The 19222-nt window shown below is 46.5% G+C and overlaps 1 protein-coding gene across 1 annotated transcript; it reads right to left on the bottom strand.

Annotated features, from left to right (window-relative positions):
• Positions 1-4446: 4446 nt before the first annotated feature.
• NKX2-8 (NK2 homeobox 8) lies at positions 4447-6999 on the bottom strand. The gene is made up of 2 exons (XM_068685604.1): positions 6636-6999; positions 4447-5699 (listed from the first exon to the last, which is right to left on the bottom strand). Exons 1-2 carry the CDS (start codon positions 6799-6801, stop codon positions 5155-5157), a joined length of 711 nt encoding a protein of 236 aa, XP_068541705.1. The 5' UTR covers positions 6802-6999; the 3' UTR covers positions 4447-5154.
• Between the last annotated feature and the right edge of the window lie 12223 nt (positions 7000-19222).

Genomic DNA, 19222 nt, shown 5'->3' with positions numbered 1-19222 from the left:
CTCTGTTGCCTCCTGCCAACAAATACTGCAGAGCAATATGTTGTGCCTTTTGGTGATGGCAGGAAATCACTTTTGGTAGATCATTTCGGGAAATCATTTCAGTGCTGTTTTGCATGTTGGATGCCCCTGAGAAATTTGGCTGCTTCTCAAAAGCAACATGAAGAACTCTGGGATGGTCCCACTGAAATGCACTCTTTGGACTTCAGAATTGGTGAGGAGTTTTTGCTCTTTTGCTGATGACTTTTCTATTTCCTTTTTCTTATTGTGTCTGTTCCTTTTCTCTTTTGAAGTATTTCTCATCCAGATCCAAACTCGGTCAGATTACGGAGAGGTTATCTAACTCCCAGGTATAAACATTAGATGGAGCAAAGGCTGATGGAGGAGTAACTAACGTGTAATTGTCTCTAAATAGTTTGGTCTCCTTTTGCTCAGAAAGACAGTCTGAGACCTGTGAATGAGTGTCTGAAATGGACTCATTCTTCACATTGGTCCTGAATGTAAAGGAAGCGATACAAGGAAGCAATGCTGTACAGAGAGGTATCCCAATTTTTGCTTGGGAAACCTGACTTCAGAGCACACAGATCTGACATACTTCATAATCTCTTTTAAATAGAAGAGGACTGGAGAATATAGGATGAAAACTGGTACTACTGCCACCATCCTCACTCTGAAGAGCTTATTGCCTTCTCTGTTTAGAATGCAATTGTAAGTCTGAATATAATGGACAATAATCCTGACCTGCTAGCTAAGTAAGCTGTGCTTAGTGACAGGCAAAAACCTGTTATCTCTGTTAAGTCTTGCAGATGTGTAAGTGACTTTTGATCGCGCTAATAATGCATACTGTTGCTGCTCTGAGCTACCGTACTCTTACTTGATACCTGAGAACAACTTTATGCTTGGAGAGCATAAAGCAACTTCTCTGATGTCTGCATCTGTTGTCCTCTTTCTCATAGGAAGTTCCCTTTCAAGTAATGTGAGCCGGAAGCCTCCTGTGTGAGGTGATTGGCATCCTTCAGTCACTGCTGATGTTGGTGGCACTTGACGCTTCCTCTGTTTTCTTTTTCTTTTTTTTTTTTTTTTTTTTTTTAATGTCAGGTAGGTGGAAGGAAGGAAGTTTTTGTTTTACTATTCATTGGTCAAGGCAAGAGTTCTGGGAGGAGTGCACTATCAATAACATATTGATAGGTCAATACATATAGGACTGGACTGGTACTCATGGGTTGGAACCACCAACTGGGAAAAAGGAAAATACACTACCTAGGCTTTTGATGAAAGGGCTGGGTGCCATTAGTAATCCTCAGAGACTGGGATTCCTTGTATCCTAGCCATTCACATCTTCTCCAGAAGCAGCAGTTATCAGTCATTTGAGTCCAGTAAAAGAGTAATGAGTAATAACCTCATTAAAGACCTGTGGTTTGTGAAGGGCACTGAAAATAGAAAAAGCCAGGCCTGTGATGCTCTGCCGAAAGTGCTGGGCACCACTGGTTACTGAAAGCAAAATGGGGACACTGTTTGCTCCAGCACTGGCTGGACCCTGACCAGGGGGTGGAAGGCTGTTCCTGGCAGTGCAGCACTTTGAGGCAGGAGGGGCTGAAAAGCCCAAAGAGTTTTCGCAGATCTGACTTGCACTTAGTTAACAGTATGGTCTGATGGGTTATTAACCTAGACATACATAATGCAAGGCTGCCAGGAGCCTTTCATATGTCAGTGGTAAAGAAAATAAATTTATTTTGGTGCTCAACAGTGTTCTGCTTGGCAGGTTACGGTTTCTTTTTGTTGTAATTTTTAAAATGTGTTACGTATATATCCAGGGACTAATGATGGACATGCATTGGCAGGGACACAAATGGCTCATAAATTATAACATAGAAGCTGGATCATATGCTCTTCCTGACCTATTGTCCATTTCCTGGAAACAAAATCTAGTGATAGATGCCTTGGTTCTGAGTTAACAAACATGTGCCCAGGGGCTCCCACTGAAACAGGGCTGGGCTTTTGCAAAGTCTATTTATTTACTGAATAAGAATAAAGCACCTAGGAAGATGTTTGAAGATGTTAGCAATGCTTTTCATTAGCTGAGGGTGGCATTCAGGTCTTGATCATTACATGTTTATTCATTAGTTTCAGTGAAATCACAGTCCTGTTTGCAGGGTGAAAGTAACAGTGAAAATGGATGGGGCAAAAGAAAAGGGGAAAAGGTATAGATTGTGTGTGCATTCACCCCTTACAGAAATAAAAATAAAACAAAACAAAACAAAACAAAACAAAATAAAATAAAATAAAATAAAATAAAATCACACACACACACAAAAAAAAAAAACAAACAACAAAAACACAAAAAGAAACACAACCATGATTTCCTGTCTTATTAAAAACTAAACCAAAACAAAGTTACAGAAAATACACTGAAAGACAATAAGTTTTTTGCCTCAAATTCGTTACCAGTAACATTTGTCAAGTCTATCTCTTAGATACAGCTTAAACACTGTTTAGGTTAGCAAATCAATTTTCCTAGCTAATACACTTGAAATGTAGATGGATCCATTTGTTTCTATTAGGGAAAAACAAACAAACAAACAAACAAACAAAACCACAATATTTTCAGTCCCGCTCAGTCTTCTTCACAACATTTTTTACTGTAAATTTCCATCGTCTACTGAGTTGACTTCTTATTTAATACATTCTTCCTCCTACCCGGAGGTACCAATTCAGGGAGCTGCTTGTCTCAGTACTTAAGCCTGACTTTATTGTCCTCCTACACCTATGCTGTGCTTACTGTCCGTCAGCCTGACAGGGCTTTGGCCTTTGCTAGTGATCAGGAACTGCACCTTTCCCACCCCCCGGGTTTGGTAAAAGGCAATGCCCAGAACCTGCTTGTTTTGCTTCAAGAACCCCACATCAGGGACATTGTAGCAGGTCCTTAGTGGGAGTCCATGCAGCCTAGGGCTGGGAGGGCAAGAGGAGAGAAAGGGTCACCGTAATACCCCCTGCCATTGCCTATACAGCCAGTAACTGGTGAAAGCAGTAATGTAATAAAGACCTCCTATTTCACAGAAGCTTCCTAGGGCCACGTGTGGTCTCCAGGGCAGGAGAGCAGCCCAGATAGCCAAGGAGCCTGGAAAGACCCCAGCGCCTCTTGGCTGAGATGCGGCCAAGCCCTCGGCAAGCTGATGGAGTGTAGATTCAGGCTGTGGAGGAGAGGGCTTCTCCTGCTGTCTTTGTTTCCGTTTCTAATGAAGAAGTCACGCTATTTCCACGACTGCTCCTGCTGCATAGCTGGGTCGCAAAGAGTTAAAATGAAGAGCAGCATGTGCACTTTTAAAACTATATGCGACAAAGTCCGGAGCTTGAAGTCCGGGTCCCTTCATCCCCATCCTCCCCGCCGCCCCCCTCCCCCCAGCTTCCAGCAATCATTTATTATAAAGGGGTTTTATGATACAAATTTGATAATCTCCCATACACATTGGCACTGTTCTAATTGGAGTTGTAAGCCCATAAAATTCAAACCCTTTGTTTTCATGAAGGCCACAAGGTTTTAAAAGATACTATTGTACCGCCTAAAACCCATAAAATTGTCACTAGGGACTGATTAAACAGTCCTGAATTGAAACAGTGCGGATTTTGTCTAGGTCCTTTTCAAGCACAACAATGCTCTTTTCAACTCCCAAGACAAAAGAAGGTTTAAGGAGCGATTCTCTGGGAGATTCTTCTAAGATAACCCCATCCATATGGGAGACAAGGTGGCCAGCAGCTGAGACCAAAAAAAAAAAAAAAAAAGAGGGAAAAAGAGAAAAAAGATTTCGGATGGCAGGAGGAAAAATAAAAGGAAGAGGGGAAAGACAACAACAACAATAAAAAAAAAACAACAGGTGACACGGAGGCTGTATTCCCCCGTGTCCGAAGCGCGGCCCGGCCCGCATCCCCCTTGGCACCTGGTGCCCCGGCCGAGCGTGGCGGTGGGACGGTGCTGGGAGGGGATTTGGATGGGAGGACCCCGCGGTTCCATCCTGCAGCTGGGTCTCATCCTCCGGCACGGGGTCAGGGGCGACTCCGAGCCGCCGCAGGACCTCACGGAAGGGATGCGGCCGTGGGGAAGCAGGGTTAGGAGCCACCAAGCATCCCCGCGAAGCGCCTCGCATCCCTGCCTGCGGGAGCTGCCCGGGATGCGGTCACTGCACGGCACATCCCGGGGGCAAATCTGGGCCGAGTTGCTGTCTCCCGGGAAAAGCAAACCAAACCAAAACAACAACAACAACAAAAGCTTCTGCGGGTCCCGCTTCTCGACAACATTTCCTCGACGAACATCAGTCCCCGCGGGGTCTTCACCCGCAGATATTCCCTCCGGGTTCTTGGTCTGCGGCTCCCGCCAGAGGGGTGGATGCTGTGAGTCTAGTCCATAATTGAAGGAGACCTGGTTTTTCTATTTTTATTTATTTATTTTTTTTATTTTTGAGGGGTTTTCCCCATTCACAGTTAGCAGGACTATTATATGACTATTTTTTTTCCCCAAATAATAAAATCAATAGTTCGTCCAAGCGTCTCAAAACCCAACTCTCAGGCCGTTAAAAGTCTTCACTGTTTTCTCTTGGCCATCCTTCCCCAGCCGATTTGCAACAGATGCGCACCAACGGGAATATTTGCTTACTCCTGGCCTTAGAGGCTCTGAAAAAGGCAGCAAGCAGCTGCTGCTCTGCCGGAGCCAGCGGCCCCGGGCCCGCATCGCAAACGGCACCTGCAGTACCGTAGGGTGCTCGCCCCAATTTTTTTTCTCCCTTTGTTGGCTTATGTGGGTAAAATAGAGGAAATCGTGGGTGAAATTCCGCTGGCAAGAGAAGCTTTTACGGCGCAAGTGGTAATCCAAAGCGAAAGCCCTAATCGTCAAAAATACACTTCGCCGCCGGGAAAAAAAAAATAAAAAAATTCGTCCCAAATCATTTTATTAGTCACCGGAAGAATAAACTATCTGCAAATAAACTAGGTCGCTAGGATCATTATTATTATTTTTTATCAGGGAACCCTCTCAGAAAGAAACAGGGGGAGCGGAGGTTTTACAAAAGCCGTGCCCGGGCCCCGTGCCCCCGGGCGAGCCGGCGGAGGAGCGGGCAGCCCAGGCGCCCTCGGGATGAGTCCGGCCCGGAGGGCGAGGCGCCGCTGTCACCAGCTCCAGGAGACGACGGCGGGGTGCGCTAAGTGCTGGTACGCGGGGAAGACGCCCAGGGCGGGCGGGCAGGCTTGGTAGCCCTGGACGGAGAGGGCGGCCTGGGCGCTGCAGCCCGCCAGGGCGCAGCCCAGCTTGGGGCGGGCGGCGGGCGGCGGGGGGCTAGCGGGGCAGCCCCGGCACGGCTCCCCGTCCCGCACCAGCACCGGCACCGGCACCAGCAGCCGGCGCAACAGGGCGGGCGGGCGCGGCGGCGGAGGGCTGCCGGGCCCCTCGCTGCGCGCCCGCTTCATCTTGTAGCGATGGTTTTGGAACCAGATCTTCACCTGGGTGGGCGTGAGGCTGAGCAGGCGGGCCAGCTGCTCCCGCTCCGGTGCCGAGAGGTAGCGCTGCTGCCGGAACCGCCGCTCCAGCTCCAGCGTCTGCGCCTTGGAGAAGAGCACCCGCCGCTTCTTTTTCTTCTCGGCCTCCGAGCCGCGGGCGGGGAGCGGCCTTTGGGTGGAGTCGGGCAGGCTCAGCTCCGGGCCGCTCTCGTCGGAGGCTGGGGACAGCGAGGGGTTAGAGACAGGGGGTCCCCGAGGCCGCCTCGCCCCCCGCGGGGACAGCCCCTGCCGGGCTAATCCCGGTGGCAGGGAAGAGGTCGGGGCTAACCCCCCGAGCGGGATGAACCCACTACCCCTGCGCGCAGCCCCGCACGGCCGAGGGGCTGGCGGGGGCTGGCCCGGGGCTAACGCGGAGGCTCGGGCCGCCAAGTCGGTGAACCGCCGCTTTTCTCCGGCTGCTCCATCACCTCCACGTGTAACTAAGCCCGGTGGGGATCCTCCGTCCGGCCAGCGGACGGGCTCTCCCCTTACCACACGCCTGTATGAAGCGCTGTACTGTTGCGGCACAATTTGGGGGAGAAGGGGGGGAATAAGGGAAACGTGCCGCCTAGCCGGGGGCTTCAGCCGGAGGCTGCTCTCCTCCGCGGTGGGAAACGCGTGGAAGGACGCGGTCGCGCCCAGGGCGCGCTCCGTGGCGGCCCGGGGAGGTGAGGCACTGGGCGTGTGCTTTCCTCTAGGGTACGTGGGATGACCTGAAAACCCTCCAGCGCAACAAGGCAGGGTTTGTTGCAACAGTGAAACAGGAAAAAAAAAAAAAAAAAAGGAAAAAAAAAGGAATCCGAGAAGCGAGCTTAAACGATAAATGCAGAGAGACGGGCGGACACAGCCTGAGGTTTAGCTTTCTGCCACAGCCGGGAACATGCACAGATCTAGGGGAGAATATCTTTTCTCTCTTAAGCTCGTGGCTGGGATGTTCCTGCTGTTTCATTGTTGCAATTCAGTAATATTCTATAAAATTCCCAGCCTGGATTCCCCCGATCCTGTAGGCTACGCACGCTGGCAATTCGCTTCTTCGCATCTTCCCCAAAGGAACGGGGGAACAAATAAAAGAGAGCTGCATGGAGATGGCGAACTCCTGTCCGTTTCATACTCACAGGGATAATGATTTCTGTCTGTTTCTATCCACCCTCCGTACGACGAGCCGGCGTAGTTCTCCGCTGAGTGGTGGTGGTCGGAGGCTTGCTTTATGCTATGTGCATCCTGCTCTGGTAAATCCAAAATGCTCCTCACTGTAAAACTGATCCTGCCAGATGTGGCCATGGTAGGTTGTGCCCACACCCCCAAAAAATATCTTCCCAAAGCTCCAAACCCCCTCCCTTAAAAACTGAGAGGAAAGGACTGCGCCCAGTTACTGGGGAATCTCCGGGCTCAAGAGGACCTTCCCTTCCATCGCCACCTAACCCCAAATATTAGTGTCGTTTACAGAGGTGTCCTGTTTATATAAACAGTCCTCCCCACTGCAAACACTGCCTGCTTTCAAACCGTCCCTGTCTATAGGATGCTAAGTACCTGAATTAGTCAAGTGCTAAAGCCCTAATGGGAGTAGGTGTAACCCCCCCTCCCGCCACCCCCATGAGAGAATAACCCGTTACCTCCCAAAGACAGCAGGAAACAGGCTTCATCATTACATATTCTGTCTGATTAGCCAAAAGTGGGGACAGATAATGGTAATTGTTAGCAGTGAATAACATCTTGGGTGGCATGTGGATGACCAACAACCACCCCCCTCCATCCGCCACCAAAGCCACCAGCGTCCCTTCTATCCGCAGACAAAGTGAATCCTCCCAGGACATCCGCAGAGCCTGCCGAGAGCCTCCTCCCTGCTTCTCCCTCTTTATTCCTCTCCCCCCCCCCCCCCCTTTCCCTCTCTTTAAACCTGGAAGGAATTTAAGTTGTTATTTGTTTTATTTAGCCAGGCTGTTTGCTGTGCTACCTCCACTTCTCCCCTTGCCATTGACAGGTTTCCGACCCTCAGCCCAGGATTTTTCACACCTCGGCGGTGCCCTCCGCGGGGAAGGCTGGCGTTTGTGTGTGTGTGTGCGTTCAGGGGATGGGAGCTCCGTTTTTGTTGCCTCTGCGGAGCATGTTGTGGGTGTAAGGTGCACCTTTTTCTCGGGGAGGGTACTGGGGTGAGCTTGGCTGCGGAAACACGGGGAGCCCGATGCGTTCGGTCCGTGAGTGAAAGCCGGGGTGGTGGAGATTTTGTTAGCATCGCTTTGCGTTGCGCTAACCCAAAGAACATCCCCTCGGGCGCTGTGTGTGAGGGACTGAAACGATTCCAGCTGGGAGAGAGGGAGAAAAGATCAAACGCGGCGCGTTTATTTATCCGCGCGTCTCGCGTCCCCGCCGAGCGCCGCTTCATCTGCCAAAAGCAGGAGCAACCAAACCCGGCGCCCCGGATCACCCCTTTTTATTTTCTGCTCCTGGGAGGAGGGGTGCGGCCGGCGAAGGGGACAGCCCTGGCGGCATCACCTCCGCGGTCCTCTCCGCGATGCGCGGGGCAGGAGCCTCCCCGCAACCTTTCTCCGGGCGGTCCCGGCCCCTCGCCCAGCCTCGGTGAGCGCCGGGGACCCAGCAAATGGCACCTCCTGCTCCACTGCTCGGCTGCAGAACCGCAGTGGCAGGGCTCGGGGCTCGGCCGCAGGGCAGAGACACAAGCGACAGCAAGGCGCAGTGGGGCTCAAGCCAGGATACCAGAGACCGGGGCGCCCCCCGCCCATCCCCACCGCGCCCCCCGTTCGGGGATGCGCTGGGAGCCGAGCCCGGGTGGATAGAGGAAACCTGGCAGGAAAGGGGGCTTGAACGGCGGCCAAGGTGCACACAATGCAGCCCCGTCGGGGAAATTGCGGGAAACCCTGCGATGCACTGCGCGCCTCGGAGCGGCGACCCAGATACGCATGCAGATACGCCTCTAGCCGGCCGCTTTGTTGGTTCAGATTTCCCTGTCCAAACAGACATCTCTAACCCATTGTGTATAGATTATAGTTATCCATCCCCTGCTCTCGCCCCCCGGCCCCGTTCCCCGCCTGCCTCCGGCCGCCGCCGCCCCTCCCCGCCCGGCTCCGTGCGGCGCTTCTGGAAGCAGTTACACTTCCCCGTGAAAATGTAAATAGAGCGATAATGACAGCGGAGGGGCGAGATTTATATCGGAGAGATTTGTGGGCGAGATGAACAGGGCACAAGGCTCCATTTGGCCAACTTCCTGCATATTTCTCCAGGACTGGACAGGCTCCATATAAACGATTCCCAGGCCGTGATTACTGCAGCCACCTATCAAGCGTGCCTGGTGACAGTAGTTATCTTCCTCGCTTGGAGCACAGCCTCCCAGCCGTCCTGGGTGGTCGGAGCGAGGGGAGCACAAATACATGCCAACTGCTAGGCCGTGAACAAAAGGGAAATGTAGCCCTATGTCCCGGACCTGTTGGAAGCATTTGTTCCAGTCAAGATTTTGCATTTGTTCAGATCTGGAATAATAGGTGATTGACGCCTTCCCACAATGTGCTTTAACTCTCCGGGATAAATCGGAGCTTGTTCCTTGTTGTCATGGTTTTCAATAGGGTTCAATGGGATTGAACCACTATCGACTCTGCTTTACGTCTCCGGCAGCCCCGTCCATACAAATTTATTAGTTATGTCTTTTTAAATGAGATTAAATTGAAGCGACGTGGCTGTCCTCCGCGGAGCGGCTCCTCCCGCGGCCTCTGTCGCCCCCCGGTCCCCCGCTCCCCGTGTCACCGCCGGGGCAGCCGGCGGCCGGGGGTGGGGGGGTCGCGGGTCCTGGGCCAGGTAGGGACGCATTCACCTGCTGGGCAGCGCCGCTGCTGCCCTTCGCTTCCTGACGCCCCCAGGAGAAAAGGAGGCCAGGAGTGCTTATTAATATCTTGACCCCGCGGGCAAACATTTGCTGAATGCCTGCGCTTGGAGCTTGGCTTCGGGGGGGCAGCGAGGGGAGGGGCGGGGGCCGTCGTTCAGAGCCACAAACTTATACAGTATCCGAGGTGGCTCTTAAGGGGAGTTTGCCGAGGACACTCTAAAGAAAGTGCAAAAACTTTGCAAGGAAAAAAATCGGGAGGAGAGAAAGAGAGTCTACTTCAGTGACCTCTCTTAGCCTTTTAATCTATTTAACATCCTAAGCCCACACTGATGTGTAGAAATAAGTAAATGGTACTCTTCAAGCCTTAAGAGCTCTTCAGCATCAAATATTTGCACTTACTCTTAGAGTTTTTCTCAAATAGCACAAGACACATTCTCCTTGGACGAGCCGAGCTATCTAAATATACCTACGCATTGTTATCTGCGGGAAATAGTTCGCTTCAAAGGCAGGACGTAATAACCTGAAATGTTTCATGTCTTGTTTTGCTTGGGACTGACTTGGACACTTTTCAGCTCCGGCTGCCCGGCCCCATTTCGAGGTCCGCCGGGTCACGTTTCACCCCTCGACGGACGCGACGGCCCCGGGCCCGGAGGAGCTCTGTCCTCCGCGGGACCCCCGCCGTGGCATCCTTTAACCGAGAGGCCCGTCTGCCGCTGCCCCCTTCGCCCCCCAGCCCCTCGGTGCCCCTGAAAGGCGAGCGCCCGGCACCCCCGGGGTGCCCTCCGTGGGACTGAGCAGGGCGGCTGCAACTCCCCGATCCTCTGCAATGACCCCCTCTAACGCCTCTGAATGAATTTTCGCTTTTCCTAGAGGGTAAAGAAACAAACAAGCAAAAATATTAATAAAAAAAAAAAAAGAAAAAGAAAGACATAAAAGTTTATTTGTTTCCACGTTATTCACAGAGCGCTTTTTCATCCCGCCCGCCGACGAGCGTGTTTGGTTGAGGTTCAAGGGAAAAAGGGCAGGAAAAGCAGGGTTTCCAGCCCGAGTTGTGGCCCTGCCCTTCTGGGATATCCCGGGACTGGCTCGGACCTGCCCCGCTCCCGTCGGGGTTCCTGCCGTGCTCTTGCCTTGCTCCCCTCCCCACCGGTCCCGCCGGTCCCTCTCCAGCCGGGGAAGCCGGGCTGCTAAAAACACCTCCGACCACCTGAGAAAACGTGGACTTTTTCTCTCTTGCCCTCTTTTATTTATTGTGCGCAGTGGAGGCTCGCAGAGCAGATTGGCCAGATCGATGGGCGCGGGGTGCGCGGGTGAAATTTTCGTGAAATAGGTGACTGTGCAGAGGAGGGGAAAAATAAAGATTTGCATCAAGAAAAGCGGCATTCTGGCTTTAGCCGATGCAGTCCCAGCTCCAAGGAGGAGCTCTCCATAGCACTAACCCAGACGAGCGAGGGGCAGTGCTAACAGCGTGGAGAAGCCGCCTTGCTGTGAGTTTTCCAGGCTACTTTAGCAAAAGCTACCGAGACTACGCACCTCGGCAGGCTGGTGACCGGGCAATGAGGCATGGAAAATGAATGACTTTGCAAATAGCACAAAAAAGCCTGGCAAATGAATCCCTCACCGAGAGCTTCCTTTTTTAGAATACGGGATTTTAAAATTTCATTCTGTATACAACATATCTGTGAGATGTTACACTGAGAACTTTGGCTTCACTAAAAGGAAAAACTGATTTCACAGAATCCAATGTGAATTTTAGAGTTGATTTAAAAAAAGACAAGATTCCACCTTTACACAAACAAAATAAAATAATAAAAAAATCATTTACTTCATTTTTTTTTCCAGTAATGAGAATTCTCACAACTTTACAGTTTTCTTTTGTCATCGCCTGGAAATAATACCTTTCCCTCTCCATAACTAAGCAGCTTTAACTTTGAATCTTATCGTAAGCTCCTGTCTTTTCTCTTTGCAGCTGACATTCATTATGGTACATTTTCTGATTAGGGCAGTATTGTGAAAGGAGTGTAGTATTCCCTACAGGAAGGATTGGTTTCCGTATATTTGTCTATATTGCATTTGTCTCTCTTTCTCGGTAGAATATGTTGTTTATTTTTGGCTGTAGCTTTTTCCACTTACTAAAACTTCCTAACAAGCTACAATTTTTTTTTTTTTTTAGCTCCTTTATTTCTTCTTTTCATTACTATTCCCCAACCTAAGTACATGCATACATCAACCTCGACCTATCAAAAAACTCAGCAAAATTTAATTATTATTCTTTCTTTCGTGGTTCTTTTGAAACTTATTATTTTCTGCTGCATTAATTTCCACTCCACCTAAATAGTGACTCCTCTCCTATCAGCCTCCTTTTGATTTTACAGAGCTCATTTATTAAAAATAAATAAATAATAAATCTGATGCATACAAAGCACGTTATCTATCCAAGGCTTACACTTTCTCCGAACCCCTCAATTTTCTGTTCTGCATTTAAACAAGAGATATTACTCCTTGCAACAGGGATTACCCACACCACTAGAGGATTCAGGATCGAGCTTTTCATTTGCTCTGTGTGATCATCCTGGAGGAATTATTTTGCAAATGGACTGCAAGCAAAGCAGCAAGGGACAAGCTCTCCTTACCCCCTTTTCCTCTGTGATAAGTTTGTGAGGAGGCAAAGTGGTGTGGCTCTATGCAGTGAGGACATGAGCATGCCAGCACACTTGCCTGGGCTTTCCTCCCCTTGGGCTCCTTTGACCTCAGATTACAGGAAAGGCTGAAGGGATGGGAATTTTCATTTTCAGCCTGCATAACCTTCCAGCTGAAGGGCAAAGGACTTGATCCCAGGCCCAGAGTGCACTACCACAGCTGAAGCCTGCAGGGACCTTTCCCCTCCCTGTTGTAGCACATCTGTGCAAGATGCTCAGGCTCAGGGGTCTAGGTAGTACGTCTGGACCACAGAGGACTGATGACCTTGAAAGGGACAGGAGTAGAGCAGAGGCTGTGACCTCGTCCCAGTCTCCCTGAGAATTTAGGCACCTAACTACTCCTTCATTTCAGTGGACATGAGATGCCTAAAGCCCTTTGAGAGTTTGGCTTCAAAACTAAAACAGATGGTGCTAGGAAAATGGGGTGAACAGTAAGACAAAAACACAGCCTTTAAGCAGTTGAGAAACGGCAATAGAGGACAGAGTTGTCCCCTAGGGAAGCTGTACTGTTCACCAATACCATTGTCTTCAACAAACCTTCACAAAGGCATGAAGGCATTTTGTCCTTTAAATGGTTGCAAAAGTTTATATTGGATTTTAGTGCATAACTCTTTGTCCTGAATTTTAAGTAATTGTTAAATTCTGATAAGTGTTCTTCGTTGGCCAAATGTTATTAAATTCTGATATATAACCTCTATTAGAATAAAACTGGCAGCCAAAATTATAAACTTAAAAAAGTTCTTTTTATCATTTTTATAAGATGTTATTTCCTTCCTCTGTGATGTGCCAAGTCACCCAGAGGTAGCAATACTTTGGCTGGGTGCATGATAGCTGGCTGCTTGTCACATGTGCTGACTGGCTGGTAGGCTGCTGCCAAGCCAAATATTTGTTTTCTGTTAGTCAGCCAATAATTTGGGCTTTCTCTCAAGCCATTAGGTTTCACGAAACTCCTGTGATCATAATTGGTGTTGAGACTTCTGACCATCTATTGAAATTGTTTGAGACTTTTTTTTTTTTCCAGATGACATGCAGAAAATAAGATTGTGTGAGCCTTGCTCTTTAGGAAATCGGGCCAAAAAGGCACTTATTGCTCCCAGCTGCAAATGTGAGAGAAAAGGTGTCTGATGAAAATCAAAATGTTTCCAGAATGGCAAGATTTATCTCTGGTACTGCAGGTAAAAATATATGAACACAGAAAGTCCATGTTAAAATTGCAGTCCACAGTTTCTTGCCACCCTTGAGCTGAATTCTGCTTTCACTTGCACACTATTGACTTTTAAATTGTTGAGTGAAGTTACTGTTGCCTCAAAGAGAACTGAGCTGGGTGAAGCAGTGCTTGCTCTGTCACAGCACACAATAAATGGCAGAGAGGCTCTGGCTGTGCAAGAAGTTACGGTTCCAGCTCTCACTGTGTGGGGGACTTTACAGAGGAATCACTTCCAGTTGCTGACAATAGAAACCCTTATTTATTTATTTATTTATTTTTATTTATTTTTGACTGTGCATGGCCCCAGACCCCAAATTCAAATGTCCCCACTTACAAATGTAATTTGAAGTCTGCACTTGAATTGTTCAGCTTTGCCCTGACTTGATATTGGGCTTTTTTGTTTTGTTTTGATTGTTTGCTTTTGTTTTGCCCTTACAAATATAAGTAGTAAGGAAGATTATTTTGGGTTTGTGCAGCACGAAGCTGTAGCATATTTTCATATGAAACAATCCCTCAAATTGATAATCATCTACCCACACACATCCAACTTTAAGTACTTTATACATGGAAGTGTGTATATACACTTTTGGTGCTCATTATTTAACATAATAATAGTCTTTAAACTTCACAGTAGATGATTTATTTTCCTTTCTTCCTCAGAGTCTGTCTCCACAGCTCTCTTCTGTTTTTCTTCCCTTCTCTCAACCCACATTTTAGCTTTTTTTTTGCCTCCATTTTTCTTTCTTGACAGCTTTAATTTGAAGTCTTATTTGTGATCGTTTTTTCACAGTAACATCAAGTGTTGTATATCCTCCATATTATCAGAGCTTACATTAAGAAGCCATTAGGTTATATGACAATTTTTCAATCCTGTTGCAGTTTTTTAAATGCTGTTTAGTCACCAAACTGAGCAGTAAAGCATCTGAAGATCCTCAAAACAATCCCAGACTGGAACATTTGATTACAGGAAAATAGCTGGAAGCCTGTCTCCAGATACGACTTATCTGAAATGACTTATCTTGTGATCAGGGAGTTTGGTAAAATCCTTGGGCCTGATTCTGTTGTCATTATGTTTTCTTAGCCTCAAGGGGCAATGAGGATTCCAATGAGGCAGATAGAGTTTGGGTCAAGTATAGATTTGTTTATTTGAAACAGCTGGCCATCAGTTTATGCAGCTACTGTCAGGTATGGTGAGAAAACAAATGTCTCCCCAGGGGATTTTCTCAAACCTTCTTTTGTGCAGTAATTATCAAAGTTCAGCTCTAGCAAGATAGCTGTATAGTCTGACAGGTACAGGTTAGATGAGAACGGAGGACGTTTAAAACTTATTTAGTTTTCCTGCTCCAACCACATGGTTTTGCTTCCTTTATCTATTTATGTGTCTATAAAATGATGTCAGATTTTATTAAAGCATCTCATACAACTGCTGTGGTTGTGCATTGTGTAACTAGTGAGTATTCATATAGTGTGTTAAGCATATGAAATGCTGTCAAAACCTCTAAATAGGCACTCGGGACAGGTATTCATAATGGACTCACCACCTGACCCACACTACTGCAAGCTTCTGATCCAGACTTCTGTGTGCAGTGTGCTTTTGTTCACCAAAGCTATTTGAACTGTTGCAGTTCTGAAGGCAGAGAAGTTATGAATCATGTGAGGAAACAGCTGCTGCAAGAATGTTTCAGAAGAAAATGTTTTGGGGTATTTTGAGGTTTTAGTCACCTGCAGACCCAGTGACAGAATACCATGTAACAGCTTCCAAAATTGAAGGTCCCGTAAAAAGTCCAGGAGTGATTTCTCATAAAGTTTTTGTCCAGGCAGTAACACGGTTAAAAGAATGGAGATAGTAACATTTACTGATGTACAGAAATTAACAATGTGGGAAAATACAGTGTGTTTTTCCACCACCTGCACTGCAGTTCTCTACACTCCCTGCTTCAAGCTCAACTCCACAGTGATGTATGGCTGCTGAGCTTGTGCCGCAGTGCCTTGTGAAGGCTAATGTTCATGGATACTCACATACTTTCAGGGGTGTGTGTGCATTTTTGGCTTTGAGTGTACTTGTGTGATGATTTGGAGTCAAGCTGACTACCCTTGAGGTTGTAGTGGGCAGAAGCAGCCTGCACTGGTGAGCAGTTTGAAACTCTGTGGATGCCAAACCAGGGCAGTCTGTCTGCTTCTGGTCCTACAGAACGAGACAGAAAATCCCCCAGCAGGCTTCACAAAGATGCTGGCTCATGCATCAAACAAATCCTAAACACACAGGGTAAGTGAAAATGGGAGGAGAGAGTGTCAGGAGGCAGGAGTACACAGTAACAGTGAATAAATGGCTACTGACGTTCACCATCTCTGCCCTCCTTTTCAAGCTGTTCTCAGAGAAAGGTTGGATATCAGCTGTTTTCTTCCATATACAGAGTTTTGAACTCTGCTGAAGTATCTTATAATTTGTTTGCTGATCAGTTGTGTGCTGACATCCTTCCTAAATTAGAATACTTGTAAGTAGTATCCCTGGCCATCTTGTCTGTGATAATCTCTCAGCTTTCTGCAGGACAAATACTAATCACTTTTAAGACGTATTGGTCAGTTCTTCTGTTAGTCAGAATGATTTACATCTGGGGTACTGCACCTCAGTGAAGATTCTTACTGGAATTCTCAAAATATTTCCAAAATCAACTTCAGAAATATCCCTTCTTGCTTCAGGTCTTGGGCATTGCATACACACACACGCACCCACCCACCAAAGAAAAACAAATCAAAACAAACAAACAAAAAAACACAACTCCAAGACTTTCTCCCTCATACAGCAGTTCTTAAATGTCCTGACAGGAAGGAAGAACAGTGGATGATTAATTTTAAAACAAAACATTCCTGCCAGCCCTCTGCAGCTAAATGGAAGCTGTGGTAACTGAGGCATTTATGGAGAAGATTTCAAAGTGAGATATATTTATCCCATGACAACACTCTATTACCATGACATTTTGTGGTGTACCTTTAATAATGAGTAACCTTTGTATAATAGTTTTCATATGATGGAATTTGTTACAACAGTGAAACAAAGCTGCTTTACTATTTCTGGAGCAGAGACATTCCAATCCTTTTTTCATATTTTTTTTTCTTTTTTTTTTTTCTTTTTAATATGCTTTCTTTCCTTGTTCCTCATTCAGTCAGAAAAAGTATCCATTGATTAACAATACAGTTAAACTTCTGCCTCATGTAATCATTTATATTATGCTCAACATCAAGCAGATTTACGGAATTTAAAGTAACGTTTAATAATACTGGGTTCAGGAGGCTGACTTCTTTTGTGAATTCTGATCTATTGCATTGACTTAGTAGTCATTTAGGGTTAAACAGTCAGCATGATATTGTATGATCCACATTTAATTTGATAAGTATTTCAAGTTTGCTTAGAGCAGCAGCTGTTTTATTTTATGTATTTAATCAGTGTTTTGTAAAGTTATGCTGTGCTTTGGTCCATAACAAAAGTTTATTTTAGAGTAGAAGAAAGTTCACCTGTGCTCAAATCATTGTATTATGCATCCTATCATGCTTTACCACTGAGGGAACTGCATTTGCAAATAGAAGTTAAAAAAGGAATAACAAAGGAGAAAAGGAAAACAGTATTTTTAGTGCCTTATCTTGCAAACACATATCAAAACACAAAAGAAAAAAAAAAAAGATTGTAAAAGGAGCTTGGGTGCTGCTTCTTTAGAAATCACAGTAATTTGTATCTAGCTCCCAGCTGACAAGCACAACTGTGTCTTGAGCTTAGACTTTAACCAGAGGGAAGGTAGCAGCGCTGATACTGCCTGTAGACACTGGGGGCCACGTGTACAATGGCTGAAAGAGCGACCACCCAAAGTGACGCATTTCAGTATTGAGGATGCACAGAGACCTGTATCAGTTGACCTCAGCCTGTGACCAGCAGAGTAAAGAGTCACTAACTCAGAAAGGTAACTCGGGCCCTGCTTTTCAATGCCTTTGGGAATCAGCATAAGCACCTTATAACAAATGCAAAACTTTCTCGGTCACCAAGTGCAACTGAGATAGGATTGGGAGGCCGAGGGGGGGGGGGGGGGGGGGGGGCTTGTTCCTGTAAGCAATCCCCTGGCAGCAAGCAGAACCACAGCTGTGCTTGCAGTATGGTGCTGTCTGAAAAACCATGCAGCAAGCAAGCTGGAGTGCCAGGAAATACTGCAGCTTTCCTTTTAAAAGTGTATCTATGCACCTTCTGATTGCTTAGGTCACCAAAATCAGGAATCTCAGGCTCTGTGATCAGGAGTCTTTCCATCTTGAGATGGAAAAACAGGGGAGAAATCTAATTTGTGCAGTGGCAGCAGGACAGTAACAAGATATGTTTTGAAACCAACAAGGGCAGACTTTAAGCTTCCTTGCACTCATAAAGGTATTTTTTCAACTGGATACTCCCAGGCTACTTTTTCACACTCTAAATAAGTATTCAGCTTGGGATGCAGAGAAAAGAGACTGCTTCATTTAATTAATGTTATAGTTTATTATGTATTTGTGTCTAAAACCCTCCTCAGAGGGTTTTAATTTGTTTGGATGTGACAGCTGTATTGCAGCTGCAGCCAGAATATTCTCTGTCTTTCTTTAGTGTCAACAGCAACATTTTTAGAGATTTCCTGTACTGCCTTGTTTGCCTCTTTTATTTTTTCCAGCTTTTATTTTATGAAATTAATCTTTGTATGCTGAGTGTTTAAGTTTGTGTTCTTCCTGCCTCATTTTTTGATCCTCATACACTCTGGTTTTTCACTTGTGCAGTAACCACCACAGCAACATTTTCCATTTTCCTCTTCCAGGTCCAGAAACTCAAGGTCCATAATTTGATTATCACTGGCCTGTGAATTGTGTTCTATGTTTTGGAGACCTCACCTAGTCATAAGGGGACTGGCTCAGAGCATCTTCAGATTATTCTTCTGCATCTACAGTCCAACCACACAAGTTATATGAGCTACAAAACAAAGTAGTACAATACAGAGCAAGAGAATGGATATTTAGTCCATTGTGAAGAGGTTATATTCACTGGCCAGCATGAAATTTAATGCATTTATGCAAGGTGTCTATGACAACCTGAAACACCAAAAATCAATATTGACTAATATGCTATCAATACTCTTTTAAGTAGTGTCTTCTCTTCAAAGCAAACAAACAAATAAAAAATCTACAAAAACCAAACAAACAAACAACAACAACAAAAAAAAAAAACACCACAAACAACCCATAGCACAGAAGGTAAAACCTAAATAAAGTGCAGCTAGACCTGTGAAAGCCAGTAAGTACTGAAGCGTTTTTTACATAAAGCCAGATTTAGAGTGTGTGTATATCTCTATATCTCCATTGACTTTATGGAGCTACACTGATTTAAACCAGTTAAGTTGCTGGCTCTAGATATTTTATTCTTTCCTTTATTGCCTTCCCATGCCAGGCTTATAGAACAGACACAAGAAATGAAGGCTTACAATGCTTGAAAATGAGAGGAAATTTTGCAGTGCTGGTTAAGTGTTTAACTGCTCGTCAAGGTTAACAATGTGTTTAGTGTGCACACATGAGGGAAATCTTAAACAAGTGGATTTACAGAAACAAGCCATTGTTAGACTGGGAGTATAAAGGTCTATAGCTGCAAGATGGAAGATAATTGCTTGAAAATATTGCTTTAAAAATAAACCATAAGCCTCTATCACCAGCTTCAGATAATGTCATGGGAACAGGATGCATGCCAAGGAGCAGCAGGGAAGGTAAGAGCCAAAGCTCATTCCTCTGTGTCCAGCAGCACTCCAACACTGATTGTCCAATGCCAGCCCAGATGAATGCCCAAGCCAGTCCCATATGGCCAGAAAATTACACCATGCAAATAAATAAAAGAGATGAGAATCAGGCTCTGCAGCAACTAGATTACAGGAACTTTGCAGAAAGATTGCACTAAATGGAAATTCCACTCTC

This window comes from Anas acuta, chromosome 5 (assembly GCF_963932015.1).
Source record: "Anas acuta chromosome 5, bAnaAcu1.1, whole genome shotgun sequence".
Classification (NCBI taxonomy): Eukaryota; Metazoa; Chordata; class Aves; order Anseriformes; family Anatidae; genus Anas; species Anas acuta.
This window is presented reverse-complemented; position numbering and strand designations above follow the sequence as displayed.